General features: G+C 39.7%; 2 protein-coding genes across 5 annotated transcripts in view; one reads left to right on the forward strand and one right to left on the reverse strand.

Moving 5' to 3' along the window:
* rab26 (RAB26, member RAS oncogene family) overlaps nucleotides 1-23,752 on the forward strand; it is a 112,723-nt gene extending 88,971 nt beyond the window's left edge. Inside the window, exons 6-10 of one of the 2 annotated variants that reach the window (XR_015130686.1) lie at nucleotides 13,606-13,671; nucleotides 15,635-15,691; nucleotides 16,385-16,461; nucleotides 18,605-18,778; nucleotides 20,335-23,752. Coding sequence is in view for 1 of the 2 variants with exons in the window: in XM_086302826.1 (XP_086158952.1) it covers nucleotides 13,606-13,671; nucleotides 15,635-15,691; nucleotides 16,385-16,461; nucleotides 20,335-20,437 (303 nt within the window). In the remaining variant the exon portion in view is untranslated. The remainder of the gene's footprint in view (nucleotides 1-13,605; nucleotides 13,672-15,634; nucleotides 15,692-16,384; nucleotides 16,462-18,604; nucleotides 18,779-20,334) is intronic. The other variant, XM_086302826.1, reaches the window with a different exon arrangement.
* On the reverse strand, nucleotides 2,108-15,949 carry LOC147322868 (uncharacterized). Of its 3 annotated transcripts, XM_086302824.1 has the most exons (4): nucleotides 15,777-15,949; nucleotides 9,700-9,809; nucleotides 3,437-4,411; nucleotides 2,108-2,612 (listed from the first exon to the last, which is right to left on the reverse strand). In XM_086302824.1, the coding sequence occupies exons 3-4, from the start codon at nucleotides 4,383-4,385 to the stop codon at nucleotides 2,551-2,553; spliced, it is 1,011 nt and encodes a 336-aa protein (XP_086158950.1). In that variant the 5' UTR covers nucleotides 4,386-4,411; nucleotides 9,700-9,809; nucleotides 15,777-15,949; the 3' UTR covers nucleotides 2,108-2,550. The 3 variants fall into 3 exon arrangements, with proteins under 3 accessions (XP_086158950.1, XP_086158949.1, XP_086158951.1); XM_086302823.1 differs by lacking the exons at nucleotides 9,700-9,809; nucleotides 15,777-15,949 and adding an exon at nucleotides 4,982-5,048; XM_086302825.1 differs by lacking the exons at nucleotides 9,700-9,809; nucleotides 15,777-15,949 and adding an exon at nucleotides 4,929-5,030.
* Nucleotides 23,753-27,528: the final 3,776 nt, after the last annotated feature.

Consider the following 27,528-nt stretch of genomic DNA (forward strand, 5'->3'; position numbering starts at 1 on the left):
ATTATTTAATAACAAAACAATACATAAATAATTTGGAAACAACATACTGGTTGTTTGCTTGCATACTGTTAATAGCAGGAGTTAGTTTTGAAAGGGTTTAAACCACCAAGTATAGCAACCGAGTACGGTTGCCAGGAGAACCGTCTTTCTCTTGGCAACCTTGTTTGTTCAGTCTTTTTCTCATTTTCTAGTTTTTCATTTTTCACTTTCATGAACTGTAAACTTTAACATACTGACGCCTGTAACAGCTGTATAGTTTACCTTCTTTTTGACAGCAGGCTGTAAACAGGATTTTTTCTGCTGTGAAACTCGGCATTTTAATTTGGGGGATACACGGGAACATTGCCACTCCAGGGACTACACTTCAGTGTGGGTTTAATTTTTCAGCCCTGATGTTGCTTCTTTGTTTTGGCATACCTGTCCATCAAGATGGGCAACTTTTACAATAGATAATGTAGATTTCTGCCACCACAACATTGTATAAATGTTATAAAATTGCATACATAATTATGCCCACACATTTAATAGTAAAAAGAAAAATTATGTGAAATGTTGTCACAATAAAATGGATTAGCAGCGATAAATTTGACTTGAATGAAGTTTGAAGGAGAAATCTCTGATTTGGCAAGTATGTCTGTATCCTGTGAAACAGCTGGGCTTAATGGACATTTAATGCAGTGACGTGTCATAATGGGCTTTAATAGACATCAATTTACACAAAAATCTTGTGTTGAGTGCTTAATTTAAATTCCATAACAAGATGCAACCTGGACGAGATACTGAACAGCTGTTTTTATTACTTCTAACATTGTAGTTTTCATGATTTCATTCGTACTGCTTTGGAACCAACAATAGGTTTTGTACCACTGACACATGAGCTAAATCCAAGCAAACATGTACACTTTAACACACGGATGCCCCAAACACACACACACACACACACACACACACACACACACACACACACACACACACACACACACACACACACACACACACACACACACACACACTAACAGCTGATAAGTGTCAGTGTGCTATGCTTCTACAGCTCTCTTTACTCTGAAGGGATGAAAGGATTGCTTCCTCTCTGCCTAGTCCCTTTTTTTTCAGTTTCTCCTTGCCATCTCATTTAGGCTCCTGGGACTTTTGTTATTTGTTACTCTTAAAGTTTCAGTTATTTTTCACTCAGTTTAAGTGAAACCTTAAGTCAGAGGTTCATTCCACCTCAAGACTTTCAGTTCACTTTATTTAGCAGGGTAAGAACACTGAGCCTCATTCACAAACAGAAATGTGTAAAAAACCTTTTCCATTAAATATGTCAGTGGCAGACTTTGTTCTTACGGCTGTGCCCGTGTAAGGCTGAATGTAGTGTAAAGCGCTTTGGGGGTCCTTAGGGACTAAGTAAAGCGCTATACAAATACAGGCCACTTACCATTTGACTGCACCTGCATCCATCTATTATATACAGTCTGTCATGATTTGATGACGTGAATACTGTAAACACTAATTAGGTTTCAAACAAGCCATGGTAACAAAAGGTGAGCAGGTTCAGGCGTTCAGTTGTCATTTTACGTAGTCAGCTGTTTCAAATGCCATAGACGCTATTTGCTACCAGTCTTATTCTTAGTCTGTACCCTCCTCCACCTACAACAATGCACCTCATTTAGTGACTCAACAGTGAGTCATATTTTGTAATTTTGCCTCTGTACACCACCACAGTGGATTTTAAATCAATCAAGATGTGGTCAAAATGCAGTCTTTCAGCTGTATTTCAAGGAGTTTAGCAGAAATGTCAATAATGAATTTTCTTTTAGATACTCTCATTTAAACAGAGTGCATTTATCGCTACTTTTCACTTCTACTTTCCTGAAACTTCTCAGTAAGCTGCTGCATGCTGGACTTGCATTAAATACACATCAGCCAGCTAAAGCACAGTGAAAGGGAAGACCGATTCTTAGCTGCATCACATTCACATTGTGAGTGTGTCTGCTGGTAAACAGACTGAGGTTTGTGTGCTTTATATTATTAAAGATATGCTGAGGCTGAAGGGGAGGATAGCAGGTGAAATTCATGTTTAGTGTCAAAAACATCAGACCATATGATCAGCCAATAATTTCAATCATATTTGATTTTTTTAATTTATAAAGATATTGCATGTAGGATACAGGTATACTTAAAAGCTCAATTAATAAGTCATCACTTGAGAAGCTAAAATGAGCAATACAATTGTATGTGCATCTCCAGCTAGAACAGCTCATTTCCTGTTTACCTAGCCCTATCCTTTGTCATTGCACCTTGCCTACATAGATATATTCAGATTTTACCACAGAGTATTACACCGTAAGTAATGCTTATGTAATTATAAGCTGCAGTAATTTCATCATCTGCACACCTTGTTTTTTCCAATACAGCTATTACTTCATCCCCATAAATTGATAAAAAGAACAAATTAAAAGTCTCCTCAACAGAGAAGAAGAATTATTCTACTCTAGATGGGACGTGGAGTCAATGATTAGAGGTCTTTTCAGTTCCTATCTCTTAGATCTCTCAGCCCGGGAAGCGTGGGGTGGACCTCTCACTGTCGCAGCTGATGTGAAGTTGCTGCATGCCTGAAAAACAGGGGATGATGTTACTATCGATTTCCACTTAAATGCTTGCATGTCATCTCAGCACCTCATAAAGGAAATCAATCAAAAGTAAATCAAGATACTCAGACATCTGCACTTAGAACTTCTGCAAGGGCAATGCCATGTGTCGTGTTCAGAGGTAACAAATTCACTTTCATGAACGTGCATACGTTTTTGGCTCTAGACCTTAATCAGGCAAAAAGCCAAACAAATCCCAAAACTATTCAGTAAACAAAAGTGAAACTTTAAATGGGGGTAGGGATAGGATTAACCCCACTGTAAAACAAAGCTACTGCGTCAAGGCTCCAACACCAAAGGTAACTTTGTTGCTATCTCTGCGTATCTATACTTTTCATTAGTTTCTCTAAAACATATGCTTTTGCAATGTTGGATCAACATTTCTAGATTTTGATATAATGTTATTGCGCAAGTAATCACTGTATTTCCACTACACTAATACCATTTTTTAAAATTATTAGCTGGAATTAAACGTTCCAGTGCAGGTGAAGAAAAGCAAACTGCTACCAACACTGTTCCAGTCGTCATTACGACCCATAGCACCAAATTACTTCCCACTGGTTCATACAATTAATATGTAAACTCTATATTGATGAAGTTGCTATTCATGCATATGACACGCAGAAGGAATAAGTTTAGTCTGGATGTAAAGTTATGCCTGTACCAGAATATTAGAATTGTTGCTCTGTCACTGTCACAAGTCAGTGACAGTCTACTATAAAGTTAATGAGTTGTCCCTTTAACACATAATAAGCATGATTATTGTGAGATTTTCTTTGAGCACTTACCATTTTTTGTTGCATGTATTCTGTTGTGGTCCACACTGTGATGTGAATGTTTAAGTTTTGGCTTTATGATCCTGGTATAAATGTTTTCATCTTTGTCGCTTTTACAGCCCAGGCGTGAATAAGCAATAAGTTGTGCTATTTGTTTAGCCATGGCTGTTTTTTCCAGAACGGGTGGCGGTATTTTGCGAGGGGTCACCCTGGGGTCTTTTTCATTCCCCTCACTGAACACATCGTCAGACTCATCTGAAAGGGCAAGCGGGCGAAGATGCACAGCGCAGAGTTCATCCAGCGTCACCGCGGGCATTTGGATCCTCTGAGATTGGAGGAAAGCTTCTGAGTCAGAGTGGCGTCGTCGTGAGGGTTTGGGTTTAAGGGCGGGTTTGGTTTTAGGTAATGGCTCTGGTTTCAGAGGGTTAACATCAGGGATTGTGGGGAGGGGAATCTGCAGGGAGAGCCTGTTAGCACGAGCTCGGGGGTTGAGCGAGCTGGACTTGGGATGCAACTTCCAGCCTAGAGGGTCGTGGCCGATGATAAACGATGTCTTAACTGGAGAAGGGGAGGAGCAGGATGAGGTGGTGGAAGAGGTGGAGGAAGATGAGGAGTGACTTGGTGATGGTGAGATCCCCATGGGGGGGCAGGAGTAGCGTTTCACTGGATCACAGGATGCTACAGGGGTTTGCGGGAGCGATGCGCTACGCTCAGAAGGCTGTGGTTCCTTCTTGATCTTGTTTGTTGTCACATTAGAGGTGGACACTGCTGACAAAGGACGCGCTCTGCTGGGCTCCAGGCTGTGTGGTGACCTCTCTTTGAGCCCTCTGTTTTTCTTTCTGAGGATCACCTGATTCCCTATAACCACATTTTGACTCATCTGGCCCCACTCATCAATACCATTGGCAAGTGCTGGAGTAGCAGTGCCGTTACAAGCATTGGGGTATTTTGTCTTGTTCATCTTGGGACATTAGTGTGCAGATAAGCCTGTGAAGAAAAACACATATATATAGAGAGAGGGTGGGGGCACTTAGGATGTTTCAAGGTTAAAAAGAGGAAGAGCAGATGCCCGTCTTGACTTCTCAAATTTGTGTTTCACAACAGCTTTCTTTTCACAACAGACACTGTGGCTACTATGTCAACACTCATATGCTGTGTGAATCTTCCTGTTGACAGTTAATTGCTGAAACACTTCTGTTTTATTGGCCTCAACACTGCAATCACATAGAAAATGAAATGTCTCAGATGTGTTCCTTCAGTTCACCAACTGGCTTCAGTTAAACCCAAACCTTATTACTTATGAGTTTCACCATTGGTTTCTTTAGCCTCTACTTTGAAAAACAAAACAAAACAACTACTTCTTTCCACATGAGTATGCAATTAAATTACTAAACATCACATTCACTGATAAAAGCTGATTGCTTAAGTTAGTAAATGAAGTTACGTTTAACGTAGTGCAGCTCTTGGGAAATGAATGACAATGGTATGTTTACAATGTACTTACAGCTTAAGTAAAAGAGATCCAATGCAAAGCATGAAATGTAAGATGTTGTTTACCTCCGGTGTTGCTTAGATCGCTGTTGTCTTTCAGCCTGGGCTAATCTATTTCACTCTCCTGTCTTTATAAAGCTCAATGGGTGTTTCCTCCCCTAAATCTGACCACAGCTTCCCCAAACTAACGCCCAGAAACCCACATTTCACACACAGGTCCTCATTTCACACACAATAACACATGTGCACTCAAACACACACTCCAGTCAGGCTTGATGAGCAGCTGCTTTCATAATAGCATGGAGTAAGAGCAACATCTCTCAGTGTCTAGTTGTTTACATGAAAGGTATTTAAGCTAAGAAGCTAACCATGGCAGTATACTAGAGACTAGACTAGAAATCGTAATTAAACGACTTGCTGTTATTTTCATAATTACAGCATCTTTAACCAAAGAGTTTTTCCACTGTGTGTGTGTGGAATATATATAAGATGTGTAAAAAGAATACACAGTCTTTGGCGAACACTGATGCTTTTCCATTTTGAAAGCCTCCCTCATAGTGCCCCATATAGAGTACCATATTCAAAAATAAGCACTCTCAATGATTTTTGGTGTTTGTTTTCAAGAGTTTAAATCATCTCTGCTTCATAAACCCTGGAGCTGCTGCCAAGGACATTTTTAGCCACTCAAGCGGTGGATGCTCAAATCCTGGTAATATTACTCAGTTAGCTCGTCTCTCTCTTTGTTCCAGACCACAAAATACCAAAGAGGAAACATTGTTACTTTTTGACATTTGTGACATTTGTGAGTATCCTGACAATTGCCATTAGTTTTACTATGCCTCATTAAAGATGCATTGAATCACATCTCAACTTTAGTTAATGCACGTCTGTCTTATATAAGTAAGACAGACTTACTTCCTATACAGTTGATAACATTAGGTAATGTTACTTACTTATATTAATGTTACTTTTAATGTTGCTTACTAATCTTTCCGATATTATTTCATGAATATGCAGAATTTATTTTATTACATGACTAATTATTTTAATAAAAAATAATGAATTAAGAAAAAAGTTTTTTTCTTAATATTAAATATTTTATATATTCTTCTGCCTACACAGTGCTGGAGAAAGCTACCAAACAAGTCATCAGAGTTATGGTTTTTGGCATGCAAACACAAAAAAACAATAGTTAACAAATGGTTAACTAGGCTTCAGATAGCATAAGGTGCACCAGAGGCCACGAGAAGGTGGAGCAATCTTCACCACCCTCACTATCTCCTGTTGCTGCCACAGCAACAGGAGATAGTGAGGGTGGTGAAGATGGCTGTGTGATTGGTTTGGAAATATTCTTATTACAACAAAGCAGGGACTTCCAAGTTACACCTGATCATTATATTAATGTAAATCATCTGTAAGATGGCACATGGCACATTTATCCCTTATGGGGTGGATCAGTACGTCACTGATAGGTCGATGTGTTCAAATAAGCTGATGTTGACATATAATCTGCGTAGCATCTGATCATTACACACTGACAAATTTCATTGCCTGCTTTTTATGAACAGCACAGGAGTGGAGAAGAAGTAAAGAAGTGAGAATGAGGAGTGTGACACATAGATGAAACACTAAAAGAGCTGCAGTAGAGGTGAAGGATGGGAGTGCATTAGATCGACAGATTTGTCACAGTTAAAAATGAATTCTTGTCAGACATTAGAAGCAGCAGGTCCAAGATCAGATTTGAGTGTTTAGAATTGAACACAGGAATAGCAACATATCATCTACTGGGATTACATCAGTATAGCTTTACTAAGTAACACCTTAGTCCAGGGGTGGGCAACTCCAGGCCTCGAGGGCCGGTGTCCCTGCAGGTTTTAGATGTGTCCTTGAACCAACACAGCTGATTTAAATGGCTAAATTAGCTCCTCAACATGTCCTGAAGTTCTCCAGAGGCCTGGTAATGAACTAATCATGTGATTCAGGTGTGTTGACCCAAGATCTAAAACCTGCAGGACACCAGCCCTCGAGGCCTGGAATTGCCCACCCCTGCCTTAGTCTAGAAAGGAAACAGCTGAAAATAGCATAATGAAGTCCCATGAGAATTCAGATGGCATTTTTTGTTTGCCATGGAAGAGCCACATTTTTGACCGTTTACCAGTCACAATAGTGAAGAGAGAGCACATGACAACACTCTACTTGCTAAAAGTGCTAAATAACAAAGGAAGATGCGTTACTTTTGCATGTCCCAAATCAAATGTTCAGACTACCAAAATAAAATTGAAAAGTCATGCGTGGAGGAATATATTGTGTGCTGGGTCCTTAAGTTGTCAGTAAGGTATCTGTAGTAGGCAGGCCATCTGCCCAGATGGCTACTCCTCCCTGAGCCTGGTTTTGTCAGGGCTTACTTCCTGTCAAAAGTAGGGATGGGTACCGGTATCCGGTGGCATTATGGCAGTAACCAGACCGAAAAGCAGCGCACTTCATAAATCTCTCACAACCCCCAGATTCAGACTCTCTTGTCCTGTCGAAACTTTTTTGTCTGACATCAGAAACAAACCAGTAGATATTAAACCGCCCAGTAAGAGTAAATGAAAACAACGGAAATTTGTGTCCAAGACCACAAATCTATAGATAGCAGTTCATAAGTATTTCACATACCGCTGAGACTGTACTGTTTATAGGGCATGTTTGTGGAGAATTATCTATACCTGCTTTTCTGTGAATATCAGAATTGCTAATCACAGTGACATCGTATTTTGATGAGTCTGTCATGAGCGAGGTGAATTTTGGAAACACCAGATGACAGTTTTGTATTTGGAAGAGATTTACAAGGTTCAAGGAAGCTGTAGCAATATTCAAATTACACCCTGGCATGATCTGCTGACTTCTAGCGACTGCTGCCCTTTTTCTTAGCATGGTGTGCAGTAACATTTTGAAGTTGTTTACCTCTTTCTTTTTTTTTGAACACCAATGCTAAGCAGCCCACAAAGTGAAAACCACAGTCAGGACATTCAGTATAACCCTCAAACAGAGCGTCCAGGGAGTGCCAGTCTCCCATGACTCTTTGTACAGACTCTGCAGTTGTACACAAAGTGTCAAACTGAAATCTTTATCAAGGCTGTAAATCTTGCCCACGTGTTACAAGCCGTCACATGTACACTACATGTGTTTTCACACATGTTCGCACGTACTGCAGGAACTCTTAACGCTCAGCATCGACAGCGATTCCTTTGAAGTTTGATCCCTTCACTTCAGAAGCAGCGTTCCTTCCCTCACTTCCCCATAATCCACCCACAGACTGCCGGGATCTTTCAAGGCTGTGTGAGTAATTGGCAGGTTCGCGTGTTGTTGGGAGCTGGGTCTGCTAGGTCAGAGCTCAGTACATTAATCTTGGCGTAATGAAGCGATGTAAACCTCACAGGACACTGTAAATCTACAGACGAGAGCGAGGATTACTGCTTCTCGGAGTAGTCGTTTCTTGATGATACACACAAGGGGGGGGGGAAGGAAATGCATGTGCGAGACACCTAACCTTTTTTTCCTTCCTGTTTCATCCAGTAGCAATGAAAAATATTTGCCTCGCTTCCTGCTCAGTCAATGTGTGCTTATTGATGCTTGAAATGTTAACGGTATCTCTGTGCCCAGCTGGCTCTTTCTATTTGTGTTATGTTTGGGGTTATATCACTTTCTGTGTCACACATCACTGGTAACACTCTTGCGGAGAATTTTTCAAAACAATAAGAAAACTGCCAAACAATGTAAGGTCCAGTACTGTAAAATACAGCATTCATAAATAATGTGGGAAAACTGAAGATGTTTGTCTTGAAGTTGACAAGAGAGGTTTGTTCACAACAGCTGAGCACAGAAACAGGATCAACAGAGGTGTGCACAGCATTGCGCTGCAGAAAATTGAGAGATTTGGCAGTTTGATCCCCTCAGGTTTGCTGGCAAAATGATTAAAGGAACTCCTCGGATTTTTCGAGGAAACCGTAATGTGAGCATGACAGCCAGGGACACGTCGGCAGGGTTTTTGGAGGAGTTCTTGGAAGTGTATTTGAGATATTATTGCTAACATTAAAAAATGCCGTGGGATACATCATTTCCTGATTTTAATGTCAGCAAGAAGAAATTGTTTTACGTCACTCCAGAAAATATGCAGATAGCTTTTTTTTAATGTAAATGTGTTGGGACATACATTTCTAAAAGTGGCAGCTTCAAAGCTGAAGAGCGGATTAGTTTGTTTTAAAGGCAAACTCCTAAAGCACACCTATTATACTCAGCTCAAGCTCCATATTTATTAATAAGTGACTTTTATGTATATATTGTGCTATTCTTAGTTAGTGTGTTGTCTGTCTCTGTTAATGTTTGTTTATAATGGAGCACTGTAACGAAAAATACTCTATTGATCCCTAGGGGAAATTATTCTGATTCTGATATTTGTTTACAGTTTAAAATTACTCTTATACTGGGCCTTGGTACGGCCTCTCATTTCAGCCTCTGTCACTAATATCACTCTTTTGCCCCTTTGTACAGTGACTGACTGTACCTGAATGTACTCATAAATATACATTGATTACTTTGTAATTATGTAGCCACCATACATGGGCCGAGACGGACATCGCTGCTCCATAATCTAATTATGTTCTATATATGCGGCTAGAGATCGCCCACATATATAGTATACTAGAGGTGGAGGAGGAAAGAACTGATAGGCGTTCGTGTGCTTTGTAGGCAACTTTTAATTTGTGTCTGCACCTTCAGGTTAAAGATATGAGGGACCATACCTGTGTTTTATCATCTAAGAAAGCGAGAGACAGCATGACCGGCATCTGGATAAAATGTCATCCTCTTCCTCCTCGCCTCAAGCCTCACCTCCTGAACAGTAGTCAGGGCTCTAACAGACAGAAATGTGCATAAAATGCTCATTTATTCTCAATATTGCAATTTCTAATTGCCAGCAGATGAGTTATGTGACCCTGCTGTCTACAGACAGCTGACAAAGAGCTGACTAAACAACATGAGGTAGTTATAAGCTAATGCTATGCCAGCTAATACAGATTAAATTGCCACTTTCAGCCAGAGGTCAGCCCATACAGTCTGTAGTATTTTAGGACAAAAGTGTTTTAGGACAGTAGGTATTTTAAGACTACATAAAATATCTATCAATGGAGAAAAAATGAAGATATGAAAAGAAACTACAAATTTTAGGTTGGGTGTTCCATATTCTGCCCCGGCAGCTTTGTTTAAATCCATGAAAATGGCGACGTCTCTGCCAGAGCTCCAGTTTGATGACACTAGGTGTATGTTACAGAGAATTGCTCACCTTACGATGCTGTCAGGATGAAAGCTTTCAAAGTATGGGCCACTACTGAATGCAGTGGAGAAGCAGGGATTGGTATGATTTGGCCTGTAAGGCCAGGTTAGGAGAGGTTAAGGTTCAAAGGGTGGCTGGAGGGCAAAGGACTGCAGTACTGACATCATGTGAAAATTATGGATTGACACATGAGGTCAACAGTGGACTGACATCCTGCACTCACTACAGCTGAATGGTGGGAGGGGTAAGAAAACAGAATTCATTTGACTGCAATCTGATATCTACTGACCTCTGGTCGAGAGATTTTACACACTGTACCTTTAAAGCTACCCTCCTTTATGCCAAATTTATTGTGACTCTCATAAACGTCTGTATTAACCCTTTTCTCTTTGATGGCATACATTGTATGTATGCTAATAAATCAAGAGGAACACATTAATGACAACTAGTGCACTCAGCAGATGATAGATATCCATCTTCTGGGTGCTGATTAATGCTGTGCCAAAGCAGAAGACAAATGCATGACATATTCATCACTTTTATGCCAGGTCACACTGCTCCAATTAAAGGCGCCAGTTGATTTGAAAATCTTTTAATCTGAATAGGGAAACATGTGCATGTAACCAAAGACCTTTTTGATTGCTTTTTATTTGCATCACCAGCACAGTTCTCTTCTTTGTTTTTGCAAATTAGTTTATCAGGTTTTTTAAGGTAACACTGTCCTTCATGAAGAATGTTCTCTTCATAGTGTGTTGAGGAAAGACAGCATGCATCTTTTTTGTGGATGCTGCCATGAAGGACGTACCGCATGTCACCATTGTGCTGATGAAATTAATTCCCTTTTTATGTGACAACAGTGTAACCTTCATGTTCTCCTCTTTCAGACAGCACAGATACTTTTAAATGTTGCACAAGCTCTCAGATTCTGCTCATAGTTATCCTTAGGCTTAATAGAAGACTCCCACAGTATCTTGCAGTCCTTTAGGATTGTCTGTGAACAGAAAATAAGAAAAGCTAATACAAATCTTGTTATCCTCTGCGGCTCATTATTAAGTATCTACACCCTCTTAAAAATTCACAACCTAAGAAAATCTGTAAGTTGGAAAAAACAGACTGGATTTAGATTTAATCACACAAAAGCCCGTAGACTAGGGGTTAGTAATTACCACGACTGAAATGGTTTTCATAATCACCTGGGCTAATTGGAAACATGAAAGTAGGCCAGCTAACTGCATTACTGTAAATCATTATTGCCTGTGTTAATAATCCTGTTTTCCTATCTCCAAAAGGTATTCATAAACTTTTGAAGTGGATGGGACTTTAGATAAAATCAAATAAAAGTAATAAATAAAATATACATCCTGTTTCTGGCAGAGACCACCTGTTAACAAACCTGCTGCTTTTTTATCTTTGGCTGACGAAAGGTTTATATTCATATGGATCCCAATAAAGAGCTTGGATTGCATTGCTCCTATGGTTTCAAAATCACCCACAATACTTAATGTATCTTATCTTTATATATTTGTATGTAGGTACATCATGAGTTGCTAATTATTGCATCAATGTTATTGGTGGAAGGTTTCATGTCTCCTAATGCAAACATGGCAGAAGATTTAAAGAAAGAACATTTAAAGAAATCACTGACTTGAATATTCAATTGATTTTCCAGCTCTTTGGCTTGTTACAAAGTTCAGATGTGTTAATTAGATGTTTCCTTTAGTTAAGATGCAGAATATAGCTAGTTATTGTTGTCATCAAGGCTCCAAAATCATCAATCCCTGCAAATAAGTTACACCACAGCAGTTTTTCTATGTTTAAGGGTGATGGACAGACTGAAAGAGCAGGCAAAATTGCAGCAGCAGCATTGGCATTTTAAAGGGGGAAATGGGAAGGTTCAAATCTTAAATAGACCAACAAATAGGGAGAGTGTTTGCTATATGGTGTGAGGCTCACTGCCATCAGATTGCTGTCATAAATCATGGACAGAAGATATTCCAACAAGGAAATATCATTATCATTATAAAAATTCAACAAGTGCACCTTGAAAGATAAGGGACAGCAGACGTATGGGAGAAGAGTGGAACTCTTTCCGAATTTGTCAGTATTTAAAATGAAAATTAAAGTGTACATTTTAACAAAATTGCAGTATTTGTACTGAACAAATGGCCAGTTCATGCACATTATAATAGACACATCACATCTTTGATATATGAGAGACACCGAATGCCATAGCCACCTATCAAATTAGTTACATTTGATAATGGTGTGAACTAACTTGTAGGTGTCACAACATACACAGCATATCTATGAGGTTGCAGTGATTGCTTTAAAAAGGATGTGCACCAGGAGTTATATATTCATAACACCTGTCCACTGAAGCGCACATCAGTTTCACATAAAGGCCCAGTGGTTGTCCAGTGTACTGGATAATCATTACAATGTACTGTTACTGTCAGTATTTCCAATTATATCGGACAGGATTTGTAGCCAGAGGCAAGCATCAGAGGCGATCTAGTTTGGTGGTCTCGAACAAAGTCTCTGCTTTTTAAGAATAATGTGGTCTTGTTGTCTTTCTTGAAGTGGCTGGCTGAGAATTGGCTCCTCCTAGTCCTAGATTGTGGTTCTCAGTCAGAAAAGGTTTGCCCGTTCCTGGTTGAGGATAAACTGCTACTTCAAGCTGTTTATCTGTGTGGTCACAAGTCATGTGAAACAAGGATGTGTTAGATTATGTCTCTCGGCTGGTTTGGGAATGCCTTGATACGCTCAGCTTACTGAAATTTAAAGTTCTTCTCCTTGGTGGCTCACAATAAAGAAGGATTTGCCTATACTAATCACATCTCTCTCTGTCTTCTAGCTGCAGTCATCTTATTTCAGTCAGTTCTACTTGCTCACTTACATTTTCCATTTGCACAAAAAACCTGAAATAATGTGGGATAGAAACATGCTTTTTCTTTGGTATACAAATGGCAACAGTTAAGTATGTAGGAAGATGTAGGAAATTAGACGCTAGTGTGCAGGAGTGAGAAACATTAAGGGCTTTTTAACCAAGCCAGCAAAAAGGGAAGTGACCACTGACCTGTAATTGGAAGGAGATGGATGGATAGACATAAAAGAAAAGAGAAAAGGGGCAAAGAGGGGACGATCTGGAGGAGGGAGAAGGGGAGAACAAGATGAAGTAAGAGCAGCAACCAACAAATTAATCTTTTCTTTCCCTTTTTCTCCTTCTCAGTGGATTCATTCGTCTCCTTTGTCAGTAGTCTTTATCTCCTATCCCACCCCTCGATCAGTCCTATCTCCTCTGAACGACCCGTTTTTCCTGCTCATCCTCTCCTGTTCTGAATTTCTTCACCACTCTTTGCTCTATTTCCATCTCCAGGCATGGCTGACAGAGATTCATGAATACGCCCAGCAGGATGTGGTCGTCATGCTGCTGGGCAACAAGGTGAGACCTTGTTGCCAACACTGGGAGATAGATGGACAGATGGACTCATAGAGGGTGGGAAGAAGGGATCACAGGCGGTATAGTAGGGCCTTGAGCCAGAGTGTAATGGATATGCACAAAAGCAGGGGAAATTTTTTTTTTATAGAAATGATTTTCCAATGTCAAAAAGTTTTCAGTAGTTACATCATTATATCAGAACAAAGCAAAACAATGCACATTATTAAAGCTTAACTAATCAATAGTTCACATTAATACTAGCAACTAATCAAGTCGCTTTGAGCGTGACATTAAGTGGTTGCTCATATTGATGAATGGAAAGGTTTACAGCTTTAATGAGCTTTTTAGCATTGTTTGATTTTAGCCTTCAAATTTATGGTTTTATGGAGCTGCTGTACACAGTGGAACACTTAACAACTAGCAAAGCTAGACATTTAACATAACCAGCCAGACAAATGTTTTGCTCAGGAGTTAGTGGCAACAGTGGAAGCTTCAAGAAGAGTTAGTTAATATATTCATATTCTTTCTTCTGCAGTCACACAAGAGAAAACAGTAGTTGCATCCTGTAACATGACCAAAATAATTCTAACTACGTGCAGTTAACTTGTGACCTCACTGGTTTGAAATGGTTGCTCTGAAGAAACAATGCACAATCTGTTGCAGGCTTCAAACTGACTTTGGTGTGTCAAAGCAGCAATAAAATGGCAATAGGATGGAGTCGGTCTGCAATAAGTTTATCATTGAATGGGGTCATGTTGGCAGTTGCCCTCAATCTGTTTAAACCATTAACTTTGATAAACTGACAAGAATTGCAAATCTCTTACCAACTAAATGCACAAAAAATCCCATTAAACAGAAATTCACATTAACTACTTACATTTAGAGTCTAGACAGAACCTCATAGATTTAAAACAAGAATTCATAAATTCTTCCACAAATAGTAATGTAGTTGCTGCAGGGTAGCAATTTAACTGCAATATGCGCACAGCAACCTTGCGATTATAAAGTGATATAACCAGAACACAACCTGTTTAATCAACCTTATTGCAAAGACATGCATTACAGATGGGTTGTGCTTATCAGCGCAGACTGACTCAGATTGCAACGTATAAATGATATGGCAGTTATTTGCAAACCTTGGCTAATCTGTTTTAGAGGGATTTCAGTCAATCTGAGTTAGACAGGTTGCCTCCCACTCCTGCCTCGTATTTAAAAGTGATCACTCTGAGGTTGATGGTTGCATCATCAACATCTGGGCAACCAGTTATTAGCTGCAAGGACTTGCAGTGAGCCTCCAAAAGCAAAAACACCCAAACAACTACCAATTTTTTTGCTAAATTGCAAGCTTATTGTCCTGTTTTTACTGTAGCGTGACTAAGGCTTACATTAGTCACAATCCTAAATTAATGCCAAGTATCTTTTTCTGTTCAGTATCTAATTGCTCAGTAACATACTTGCTGTAGACTTAGTTTTTAGACTGTAAATTCCACTTTTATCAGCTGTATTTACAGTAATAGCATTTTCTGTAAACCCTAGAATAATTAAGCTAGCAGAAAGCTAGCTACTAGCCAATACTGAAAGTCGAATATTATATATTAAATAGCCATGAAGTTGCTAAAAAATAAAAGAATATAATGTAAATAAAAGCTTTATGTTCAAAGACGTGTATTCACACAAATAATAAACCAAATTTTTCTTCCAGTTAGGTCATTGTGTTCTCATACCGACTTGCTAATATGGTAACTAGATTAGCAGAGCTAATGAAATAGCAACAGTCCTAAAAAAATTGTGCTTGTTATAGAGTTGCTAGCTCAAGCATCTAAAACGAGGAGGGTCACAGTCTCTTTATTTTTTTATGCTTATTAAAAAACATATTTTGTCATTAGGACCAACTACACTAAAGACACTGTGAGAAGAATATAAGTGATTGTTTCTGATTCTGTGCTGTCTGTCCCATATGTTCTAGGCTGACGTGACACATGACAGGGTGGTGAAGCGAGAAGAGGGGGAGAAACTGGCAAAGGTGAGCTTTCTATAACACAAACTTGTGCCTATACACATAGCACACATAACGTTTGACACATGTAACAAGAATAAAAAATACTTACTATACTTAATCCGCTCATGCAGCAAAGTTGACCCTGAAATTCTCTCCCCCTCCTTATGTATTCATACAGGCACATAATGTTGTTATTGTTTGGAATAAATGACGGGGGATTGCTAACATAATTTTCCAGGCCGTTTCGCTCAGATAAGCTCTGAGAGGCATGTTAGAGAAGGCTAAATATGAAGTGGTATGGAGTAGTGTGGCAGACGCACAGCAGCTGTCAAGGTAACAAACTCAGCAGGAATATTGAGATATTCACACGTACACGGAATGAGATTGCTTCACCTGGGAGCATCTCTCATCGACCACATTCTGCGTTCTCGCTCTTTTTCCAAATTACAACAAAATGACAAGAAAATTAGTTTTGAAAGCCAGGAACCTCAGTAGCCATCACAAGTATTTTTGAAATATTAGTATTGATCATCAACCCTCTCATCCCTCCCCAGGTGTCATAAACCCCTCGGCACGAATATACTTCCAATCTTAAATTAATCATAAGTCTAATTTTTCTGCAATTTAGGTCGTTATGTCCTCACAGTAAAAGACAGACAAGTGGCATGGCCACACACACACACACACACACCTGAAAAGATATTTTTCTGTATGCAGGAATTTGGAGTGCCGTTTATGGAGACAAGTGCAAAATCTGGACTGAATGTCGAGCTGGCGTTCACTGCTGTGGCCAGGTGAGTCTCAGCACAACAGCACAAATATTAGACCCCAGAGGGAGATTAGATGTGATCATAAAGCAAGCATATGCAACTTAAGGAGTAACGTTTGCTCATTTGACTACACTAAGTGGTTTTCCATTATAAGTTTTACCCAAATTTTGGCTGATTTAGAAAGCATTTGCTGTGTAACTGATGTTACTGAGTTTGACTTTTTCCAGACTGCTCTTAATAGCACCAAGTTTAGCTCCAATTCTACCCAAAGCACTTAGACCTTTTAGACCCAGGATTTTTTTAATGCAAGCGAGTAAGGCCTTTTGTTGTATCACTTCCCACCTGATTCCAAAGATGGACAAAAATGATTTATTTATGAAAAGGAGACACCTTTTTAACATCACATGTCAGTGTTTGACCATACAAGAAAATACTACAGTCTGCCAAGTGCCATTTATTCTTAAAAGCAAACAGCTTTTTCATGTAAAGAAAGGAACAGGATTTAAGTCATACGTTAGAAATTGGGCAATTGAGACTATGGTTGAAAAGACGTGAGCAGTATCAGCAAAATTGATTCAAAATTTTATTTGCATTTACTGAAATACTAAACGTAAAGTAAATGCAATACAAGCTACTGCTAAGATTGATCACAGTATAACTAAATTGGTAAAACGACTGAAATAAAAGGGCACTCCTTCTACTCTTATTGAGCAATCATGATCAGTTTTTCAAACTGACTGATTGAAATTAAACACGATCATGTTTTTTGGCCAATCAGATACAGTGTTACAGTCTTTAGTGTTAAAGGCCGTCCCTACAAATTAGGGTAAGATAAATTTGCACCTGTAAAGTATCAAAATGAATTGCTTAAAGTTGGATCGTGGGACTAGTTAGCTAACTAATTTATGATTAGCAGCTGTAATTCAGAGGTTTCCAAATTACAGGTCAGCATAATCTATCGTCATCCCCAGAGTGTAAGCACATATACTGTCCCTGGGGTGGCTGTAGCTCAGGAGGTAGAGCAGGTCATCTACTGGTCAGAAGGTTAGTGGTTGGAGTAGAAAAGTGCTATATAAGAATCAGTCCATTTAACAATCCACAGGGCTTTACTTGATCAGTATTTTGTTGGGTTCCAGCTTTGAAGTCATCAAGTCCGAGGAATTCTCTGTACAAACCTGAGACAGGATTGCATCGAGACGTCGATTTTGGGAATGGTATCAAAACATTTCTGCAACGCTAAAGGTCCCAGTGAGCACAATGGCCTCTATTTTTCGTAAATGGAAGAAGTTTGGAAGTTTCATATAGGGCATTAATGTTAGAAAATATGGAACAAGTGAAACGCTGTTGTTACAGCCTGGCTCCAAATCTGCAACGTAAATATGGAGACTAACACATTTTACAAAGATTAGGTTTTATTTTAAATTATATAATATGTTAGCTAACATAGTTGGTTCCACTTAGACAAAGACTGGTGCGCCTCCTCAAAAGCCTGCAAACAGCTGAACGCTCTTGCACTGCCACTGCAAAGAGAATAGGGATGCAGAGGGTGTAAGGCTGATAATGCTTTCTGGATGCACTGCATCCCAAAAAGAACGCAGTTCTTAAGTTAAAGGGGGGTCCAGCCCAGTAGTAGGATGATGTAACTAATGAAACAGGCAGGGAATGTATGGTGAGTGAATTTGTATAATTAGTACTATTTGGGATAATATCAATGGAAGATTCAAAAAGAATTGCTGTCATGCAGTGTACATCTGGACAGATGTATCCACGAGAAGCACTGCCGGACAAATGTTGCTCATTTGTTTTATGAACACATTTTCATGCTATATTTGGAACTAGAAAGCTAAAAAAAGAAATATCTAAGATAAAGCGTTTAGACACAGATACAAATGACATATTCATCTATAAGATCAGATATAACATGAGTGTCTTTTCTCTTAACATGAACTTTAATAGAAATAAAAACGTTGGCAATAGTATTTTGATTGTGTTTCTGACAAATGTGTGGTGTCGGACAGTGTGTGGGAGCTGTTTCACACTTATAGTCTTGTTATGGTAACAGACTGGCAGAGAGGGCTGATGCCAAGAATAGAGTAGCACAGTCTGGCACACAATCACACTGCAAACAGAATATGAAATTAAATATTTTCTCGTTGTTGTCTTCCAGCTCATGTGAACACCTTCTCGGTTTTTTCATCCCTCTGCTTCTCTCGTCTCTCTCCGAACCCCTCCGTCATCGCTGACTCACCTCATCTCTCATCTCTGCCCTATGTTTTTATTTGTTCCACTCCAGTGAGCCTTTACTTGCACAAAACACAAATTCAAAAGGCAATGAAACCAGGTAACCAAACAGTACATGTTTGGCATTGAGACAGAGTGCAGGAGTGACATCGACAAATGACCCACTGACAGAAGTGATCTATAGGTTTTCATATAACATTTTTTGTTTTTGTTATTTATGGCAAAGGCTCCTTCAGCTCTTTTTATTAGTATTACCTAGAGGGGCTCCTCAAGTCACTAATCTGATCTATATTTTTTTGTTGGTTTTGTTTCTTTGGAAAGTCAAAAAACGGTAGAGAAATGACACTTGGTGGTCATCTGTAATTCAGTGTTTATGGCATGGCATTTAATAAGAAAACAGTTGTATTTATATAGGGTCAAATCACAATAACAGTTGCCTCAGGGAGCTGGACTGCTAATCTGGGCATTTCCCAGTGGGTCAATGTGCTTGTAGGTCGATGGGTCAATATAATTCTTATTTTATGCTTTGCCGATTATACAGGCCCGCTTGAAGTGCCGCTGCGCACTGGGCCTACCCGCACAGACAGCAGCCCATTGGTTCATGTTTTTTTACTGGCGCTGGATTGTCCAATCAAAACTTTTAATGCAATTTGCCTCACTTAACTATGGAAGCCCGTTTCCGCCACACAAAAAAAGTATCCCTAACTCGAAATTTCGACTTATTAACTCAAAATTTTGAGAAAAGTAACTCGAATTTTGAGTTAGCTCTGCCAATCAGTCATCTACATGAATGATGTCACTTCCTTGTTACCCAGAAATTGGAGCCCTCAGCTACAAATGCTACAGCTAAGCTACCAGCATTACAGCCAGTCATGAATGCACAAATGTTCAGCGTGGCTTCACAAATGATGAAATCCCTGTGTTATTAGCTGAATCACATGGCGTTACTATCAGCAAACGTACTCTCGAAAGCCCCAATTTGTTGCGATCCGGTTTTGAGTGTCCATTGCTCTGCGCCGTATCCTTCCGGGTAACAAGAAAATGACATCATTCACATAGATTACTGATTGCCAGAGCTAACTCAAAATTTCGACTTATTAACTCAAAATTTCGAGTTATGGATACTTTATTTTGTGTGTGTGGCAGAAACTCTGCACCTTGTGGAGCAGAGCTTAGTGAGGAAGAAGCGGTTGATAAAGATGGACAAATAAAAGTGAAATGATGGAGCTGAAAAGCTGAGAGAGAATAGCAAAGAAACTAGAAATAGATGCAGCCTAATGTCTTCAAATTAACCAGCACAGCCAACAGTAGTACCAGCAACAACTACTAACAAGCCCTTGCAATCACAGGAGGCTCCTGTTGCTAGAACTAGTCGTGAAGAGGTTCACCAGATATTTTTTCTGGATGAGGTGTTGTTGGCCAGATACTTGAACAGAGTGAAACCACCTCTGTGTAATCCCTAAAACATGAGTGCAGTGCTCCAAAGCAGGAACATGGGCTCTGTGGGAGTCAGGGTAGAGCATTATTCAGGGGTGAAGAAGAAAAGAAAAGAGAACAAAATGAATTTATATATATATGAAAATTAGGTTTACTGCACTTTAACCACTTTCAGTGCCTGTTTAGTTCTATATGAGTCTTTATGTCTCTCTGTGTCAGGGAACTGAAGCACAGGACCATGAAGGAACCCGATGAGCCAAAGTTTCAGCTGCAGGAGTACGTCGACAAAGAAATGAGGACCGCTGGCTGCTGCCGCTCATAGACCACATCCTACTTGTGTGTGTGTGCGTGTGTATTTGTGCAAGAGAGAGAGAAAGACAGCAGGTGCACTCTCTTACACTATGTAATAAGTCTGAGTTGGTGTACCTGGAAATGGCCTGAAATTCTCAATGTTTATATTTCTCTGCGGCCAATACGCTCTCTCTCCCGACCCACCTTCCCTCTGCGACTGTGAATGTAATATAATTCCTGTCTCCAAGCTTGCACATACACATGCATGTCTGCGCGCAGACGCTATGTTTGTAATCCCGTTTAATCCATTCTGTGCCAGTTTCCATGAGTGATGTAAATATTTTAAATGTAATTTTAATTTTGTGCTCTGGAAGCTTTGTTGTTTATAGATGCCTGTCTTATTAAAAGAAACTCTACAGACGTAACAAGGCTGAATATTACATCAGTCTGACTAGAATAACAGAAACCAATTTGTACAAACCACCATTGCACATAATGTAAGCTGTCATTCTGCACTACAGTACATGCTGTTTATGTACAGGATACCATATAATAATGGTTTTAATAACACTGATGTGTCTGTGACCCATTCGAGCTAGCGACCTTTTGTACACAATTTAAGTTTGATGTTAGAACTGTGTGATATATTTCTAACATGAATAAATCTCCAGCAGTGATCAATGTATACAACAACACAATCAGCAAAGGACAGCAGACCTACAATGGGAAATATATCTTCCTGAGAAATGATGGAGTTGTTCCAGAAAAATCATTTTCTAGATGTTGCTCTGTTTTCAGGAAATTAAAGAAAAGGACAAATGCTTTTTGCAACAAAAAACAACTGCATTTGTGTGAAGTCTGCTGTTAACCTGCATAGCAAAAAGAAAAAATTACAAAAACAGTTGAATATTGGGTGTGAAAAGCGTATTTGCCATTGCACATTTCTTCCCCAAACCTTGAACGGGACCTTACACATATAGTTTTGTGCAAAAGCCTTGATGCACCACTCAATTCTTTACATTTTGTTAGGAAAATGTGAAACAGCTGCAGTGATTTATTGAAATGTGTGCAAAGATACATGGAAATATCAACACATAAGGCAAAAACAGTTTTTGAAATTCCCAGCAGCATATTTGATATGACTCTCTGTCTTGTAATTTCTTTAAATAATCTTCTCTAATAGTTCTTCAGGTTTTTTTTGAAGGACAAATGTTGGCTGCCTTTTGTTCCCACATTGATGATCCCATATTGCTTCAGTGATGTTGAGATCCGGGATCTAGGGAGGCCTGTCCATGACTGATAGCATTCAACTGTGTGTTGTTCTGTCCCAGTATGCCTTTACTGCTCAAAAACGAAGCTGTTGCCAATCAGACACTTTCCAGATGAAGTAGTACATGATTGTAGTACTTTTCTTTATTCTTAACTCATAATTCCACCAGTTTTAACAAGGACAGCATCAAGCAATGCAATTGTACATCTATCCTGACCTCCATTAAGTATTGATAATGAAGTTTCAATTTTGGATTATGTCTCATGGATTAAACCCATTGCCAGTCCTTTAAATCGACTTCTTTACAGCCACCCTGTTTCTACTAGTGAGTGTAAGTAAGATACAATTTAAAATGAGTTATTTGCTAAGCAATGTCTGTTATGTGTAGACAAAACACTAATTGATCCCTTGAGTTTTGGTGCCTTTTTGTTTCTTTATCTCTGATTCATAGGTCAGTGTTGGGTGGCTTAACAAACCAAAAAACAGAATTTGTCAGAAAATTGCCAATTACAAGGATGGGACTGAAAATGAGTGAACAAGCAGCCAATGTCCAGAAAAAAATTGGAAATACATTTTGAAACCCGGTTGCTCAAGAACACTTAAAGACGTGGAAACAAAATATAAAGAAATGAGGAGTGTTTTGTAAAGCTACTGTAAGAACATCTATGAATTAAAATGTAGAGATCTGGAATTGGTCCCGTGTAACTCGGACTCCTCTCATGGAGTTTTATGTATCTTTGTATCATATGTCCAGGTCTTCATCAAGCAAAGGAAATGATCACAGCGATTGACCCAACTTAAAAACAATATATAGATTTTGATGTTTCATTCTATTTATTTATGAAAAACTTAATGTGTAGTTGAGAGTTTTAAACAGAGATTTTCTTTAGTGAGCCTTTCTGATTAGAAGATACATATCGCTGTTGAGAGAAAAGGTTTTCATTGCGCGTATTTTTTTCCACAAAAACACAACATCATGGGGCCAGATATATAAAACTGAATACTCATGACTAAAGCTGTTTGTATGCACAAAGGAAGGTTAGGGAAAATGTGCGCATTCTTTTTTTTGTCAAATATATAAAACTGTGTTGTTGTTTTTCTTTCTCTTTTTTTGGTTTATTAAAGCTCAATTTTTGCCATTCCTATTTTTACCAATTAGTGGAAGTACACACTCCCTTGTTATGGTATCATTACAACATGAGCAAACAAGAACCACAGTTTCACTCAGTATATAACTGGGAAGGTTATTGGAGAGCGGGAGAAAGGGAAATGTGTAATTGTTGATCTCAGGTTCATGATCAGGAGAAAAACTAGTAAGGAAAGAAGCAGTGGAGGCTACTAACTATATAAATTCAAAGAAAAACACCATGGCAGAAATGCTGTACTACAAGGGCATCAGTTCTTGCAAGAAAAACACATTTATATGCAGAGCCACATCTTTTTATAGCTCCGACAATTACCATAAGTAATAAAAAAAGGCTTGGTAAAATTTAGTGCACATCAAATTATTGTCACTGAAGTCTATGAGTAGCGAACTGTTGTGTTATGTGTTAAGTTTCCCTGACCTTTTCCCCACACTATCACGTGGGGCTCCGCTCTAATACAAACCATACCACTTTATGTGTGGCGAAAACCGTATACGTGTTTTTTAATGCACACATTCTGTTTATACATCCAGCCCCTGGTTTCATTTTACCACACTGCGCAAAATTTTCAAAGCAAAATGAACTTACAGCAGAGTCGTATAATCTAGAACAGTGAACCACAGGGGAGCGTTTAAATCTTCGAGGACAGCTTGCTTACGTTTTTTTCTATTTTCTCTGCAGTTATTGGTAGAAAGCCATTATTTTTCCAGGTGTTTTATCAAAGATGGTTTCATACAGATTTCTGCCAATGTTGTAAACTCTATCAACTAGTACTATAAAGCATAAGTAAGGATTTTACAGTGAAGTACACATTTTTAGAACGAATCAGTTCTCATAAATTTATTGTTAACTTGTAATCTGTATACTGTATCTTAACTGAGGTTATTTGTATTGTATCGATCTTTTGTGTTGACTAATAAAGAATCTATCATAAAAATGAATGCATTTTTGTGGATCTTTAGCTCCATCATCTGGTACTAACCTGTGATTACATTTGCTGTAACCAACAGTTTTTACCTACACCAAGGAGGTTGTGTTTTTGGTAGCATTTTGTGTATTTGTGCGGGTTTTGTTTTGAATTAATTCTGGTAAAACGTTGTAGGGGTGTAGTGAGGGTGTTAACCATCCATTAAAAATTGGCTTACATCCACCAAAGTCTTTAAGGTAAACTTATTGATTTATTGGTGAAAAAAAAAATGACAAAAAATAAGGATTACAGTTTACATCCAAATATCATGTCATATTTGACCTCTGACCTCACTGTTACATTTCCCATCTCCCATCTCATAATTTGCCTGCAAATTTTTCAGGCTAGAATGAAGGTCAGTGAAGGTCCTCATTTAAAGAGTTATCTTTTTTATATTGAGGTTACACAACAGAAGTGATTAAATATTTCACAAACAAGGTTGTGAATACATTTAAGGTAGGGGTGTCCAACTCCAGGCAGGGCTGGACTGGCCATCGGGCATTTGCTCGCTGGGTCACTCGTGATTTTTTGTTTTTATGGGCCGATGGGGTTTTATTTCTTTTCTTTTTTTAACGGTATAAATGAATGGTGGTGGATTGGCCAGTTGGTCATGAGCAACTCTGGGCTGGACCAATTACAGCCGAGGTCGAACTTTAAAGTTGAGATGAAAACGCGATTTGTCCTGTTCCTCTTCAGCTAGAAAGTTGCTAGTTCAATCATGAAATTGATCAATGATCAGCTGATCGGCTTTTCTCTCTGCACCAGAAAGAGGAAACCAGCGGATGTCGCACTAAACAACAGCAGCACGTTTAAGCTTGATCAGCTGTTGTTAGAATTTATTTAATATGAATTTCTAGTATCAGCTGATGTTTGCTGGAGCCACAGCTGTAAAAGCTGCTGGTCATGATGTCGGTTTGGATATGTGGTGAGAGGGAAACATGAAGATGAAACCAGGAGATGGCCTTACTGAATCATCAGAGCTGAACAGGTGATGGAGAAACAGGTTTACCTTTGAGGTGACATGAATGAGTTGAAGGGAAGTTATGAACTGTTTCTGAGAGACAAATAACACCAGGATCCTTTTCTAAGTAGCTGACAGCTGGTAACTGTGCAGGGGCGGGTCTAGCAAAGTTTTGTCAGGGGGCCAGGTAGGGCATTAGCAGGGAAAGGGGGCACAAAGAAATACTTTTCTTTCTTATTCTTATTTAAAATGTCTCGCTTTTAACAAATAATTATCTGAATCCGACAACCAAAGTTTTTATCTGATGTAAAATGTATAGAAATCCATTACTGTATTCAGTAAATATTAAGTCTAGTGTAACTTATATTATTCTTTCCTTTGGGAAGGTACCATCTGTGCAGTCTGCAATTCTGTTAAATAAAGATGTTGAATCTATTTAATTACTGTAATCACTACGGCTGAGACAATAATTCAACGATGAATTACTCATTCCTTAAGTACCCTGACTGATGACACTAAATGATCCGCAGGTGTGCCATGCCCACCTATTCCAAGAAATGAAAGAAAACGGGAAAACAGAGCCCCAGCAATCCCGACTCCTAACCCACGACAAAGCAGCGGTAGAAACTTTGGCAAATGATACCAACATTTTTAAGTTATTTTCGCGATAGTGAGATTTAAATGTTCATGTACGTTCATGTTCATTTCGCTTAAAGTAAGCAAGTAAGCACAGTCCCATTCTTTTTTAGATTAGCTTTTTTAGAATTCACACAGTTGAATATTAAATGTGGTGCAAAGGTCAACTAGAACAGCGGTCCCCAGCCTTTTTTGCACAACGGACCGGTTTATGTCCAACAATATTTGCAAGGCCTTTAAGGTCCATAACACAGGGGAAAAGACCCAGGGAAACCGAGTTGTCGATAAAAACAATTAAAAAATAAGGCTAAAAAAAGCCTTACTTTTTAAACCATAAATTTCCTGTTTTACTTTGAAGGTCCGTGTCTCAGGTCAGTGTGTTCTGTTTTGCTTCCTCTCTGCCTCGTCGTGTTTGATTAGTGTCAGCCATTTCCTCGCGTGTGTATTTATATGGTGTGCTTCCCTTAGGTAGTCTGCATTACTTTGGCATTTCTCCATGTGTCATTCATACTTGCCAACCTTGAGACCTCAGAATTAGGGAGTCAAAGGGGCTGTTGGGGGGGAGTGGTATACATATACATATATATATATATATATATATACAAAAAAACTTGAATTTTACAATGTTTATTTATCAGATAAAATAAGTTTTTTTTTTTTTGTTTTTTTTTTCCGCCTGTCCCGTTTGGCTCTTTTGCCATCAGAATTGTTGTCTAAAGGCAAAGAAAGATGCCCAACGGATTTACTTTACCAAACTGACCATCCCAGCCTTGCCGTAATGGTCCATTTGATTCACCTTTTATTGTTTATTTTATTTTCACTTACTGAATACGAGACAGACTTGACTGGGGGAAAGAAGGGGAGAAAGAAAGAGGGAAAGAGAAACAGCTGAGAAGAGGGACGGGGGAGAAGGGCAAAAGACAAAAACCAACAGAACGGGCAGAGAAAAAAAAATGCATATATCAATCACCTGGATCACCTGCTGAGAAAGAAAAAAGAAAGCAAGCAGAAGAGAACAAGAGTAATAGAATAAACAACATCACAATGATATATGGGAATATGACAGTAAATACTAAATGTTAAACATTATTGTGCAGCACATAAGATCAACAGAACACAGTGTGCTTTGAGGTAGGAGCCAAAAAGGGTGTAGTTTGTGGGTGTGATCACCCGTGTGTACACCTGTGAGCATGGACGCGCTTGTTTTTTGTTTTTTTAAAAGGTTCCTTCATGTAATAATCTGCTAGAGGGTGTGGGGGGGCCACAGCCCCGTCCTCCAGGGCGTGAAGCAGGTGTGGAGGAGATCAAAACTCCAGACATCCAGAGGCCCCCAGAACACAAGAGACCAAGGAAGACCAACAGAGGGGCAGCCGCGCCACTGTCCCAGTAAGAGCTGAGGAGAGTCCCAGATGAGGGCTCACTCAGCAGCCGCGGAGCAGAAGCCAGGGGGAGTTGCAGTGACGCGCCCGTGAGCTCCGCCGGCAGCCAGCTGCGCCTGAGTGACCGAGCCCCAGGCCGAGAGGCCGGGGGCACCCCACCTCCGAAGTGGCCCGAGCGAGCCCCAGGCTCCAGGCCCCGATAAGCGGCCGCCAAGGAGTGAGCCGGTGTGTACCTGGACGCCCATCCCCGGACACAAAGAACCACCAACGCACCAATGTCTGAGGGGGTCCGCCACTGGCAGGGGAAGTGGTGGTAGGGGGAGATAGGCCTCCAAACCTTGGAGGGCCTGAGGTGTCCCCAGAGAGGTGGCGCCTGACACCCAACCTGACATATAGACACAGACATACAGGCACACACAGACACAAACATCCATTCCCCCCTCATGCTCTCATATGCACTTACTCCACACTCAACCAACGTGGAGACAGACATAAAGAGACGTTGTACACACGATCACACTCCCCAAGCGTACTCTACAAACCGGGTCTAGGTGCCCCCGCCCCTGGAGGGGGGAACTGCACCCAGACCCAGGTGGTGTTTCCCTTTTCCCTGCGGTGGGGGGAGGCAGACCGCCCCGACTCCGCAGCAGCAGGAAGGCTCCACACTCCAGACCGCAGTCGGACGGCCAACTCCTCCTCCTAGTCCTAGCCCCCCTGCTCCAGCAGGTCGCAGAGAATGGGGGTGAGAGAAGACTCCAAATAAG

The sequence above is a fragment of the Aulonocara sp. 'chitande type north' Nkhata Bay genome, linkage group LG8 (genome assembly GCF_057382095.1).
Source record: "Aulonocara sp. 'chitande type north' Nkhata Bay isolate Kocher_YH1m ecotype deep benthic linkage group LG8, A_spYH_male_GT1.1, whole genome shotgun sequence".
Lineage (NCBI taxonomy): Eukaryota > Metazoa > Chordata > Actinopteri > Cichliformes > Cichlidae > Aulonocara > Aulonocara sp. 'chitande type north' Nkhata Bay.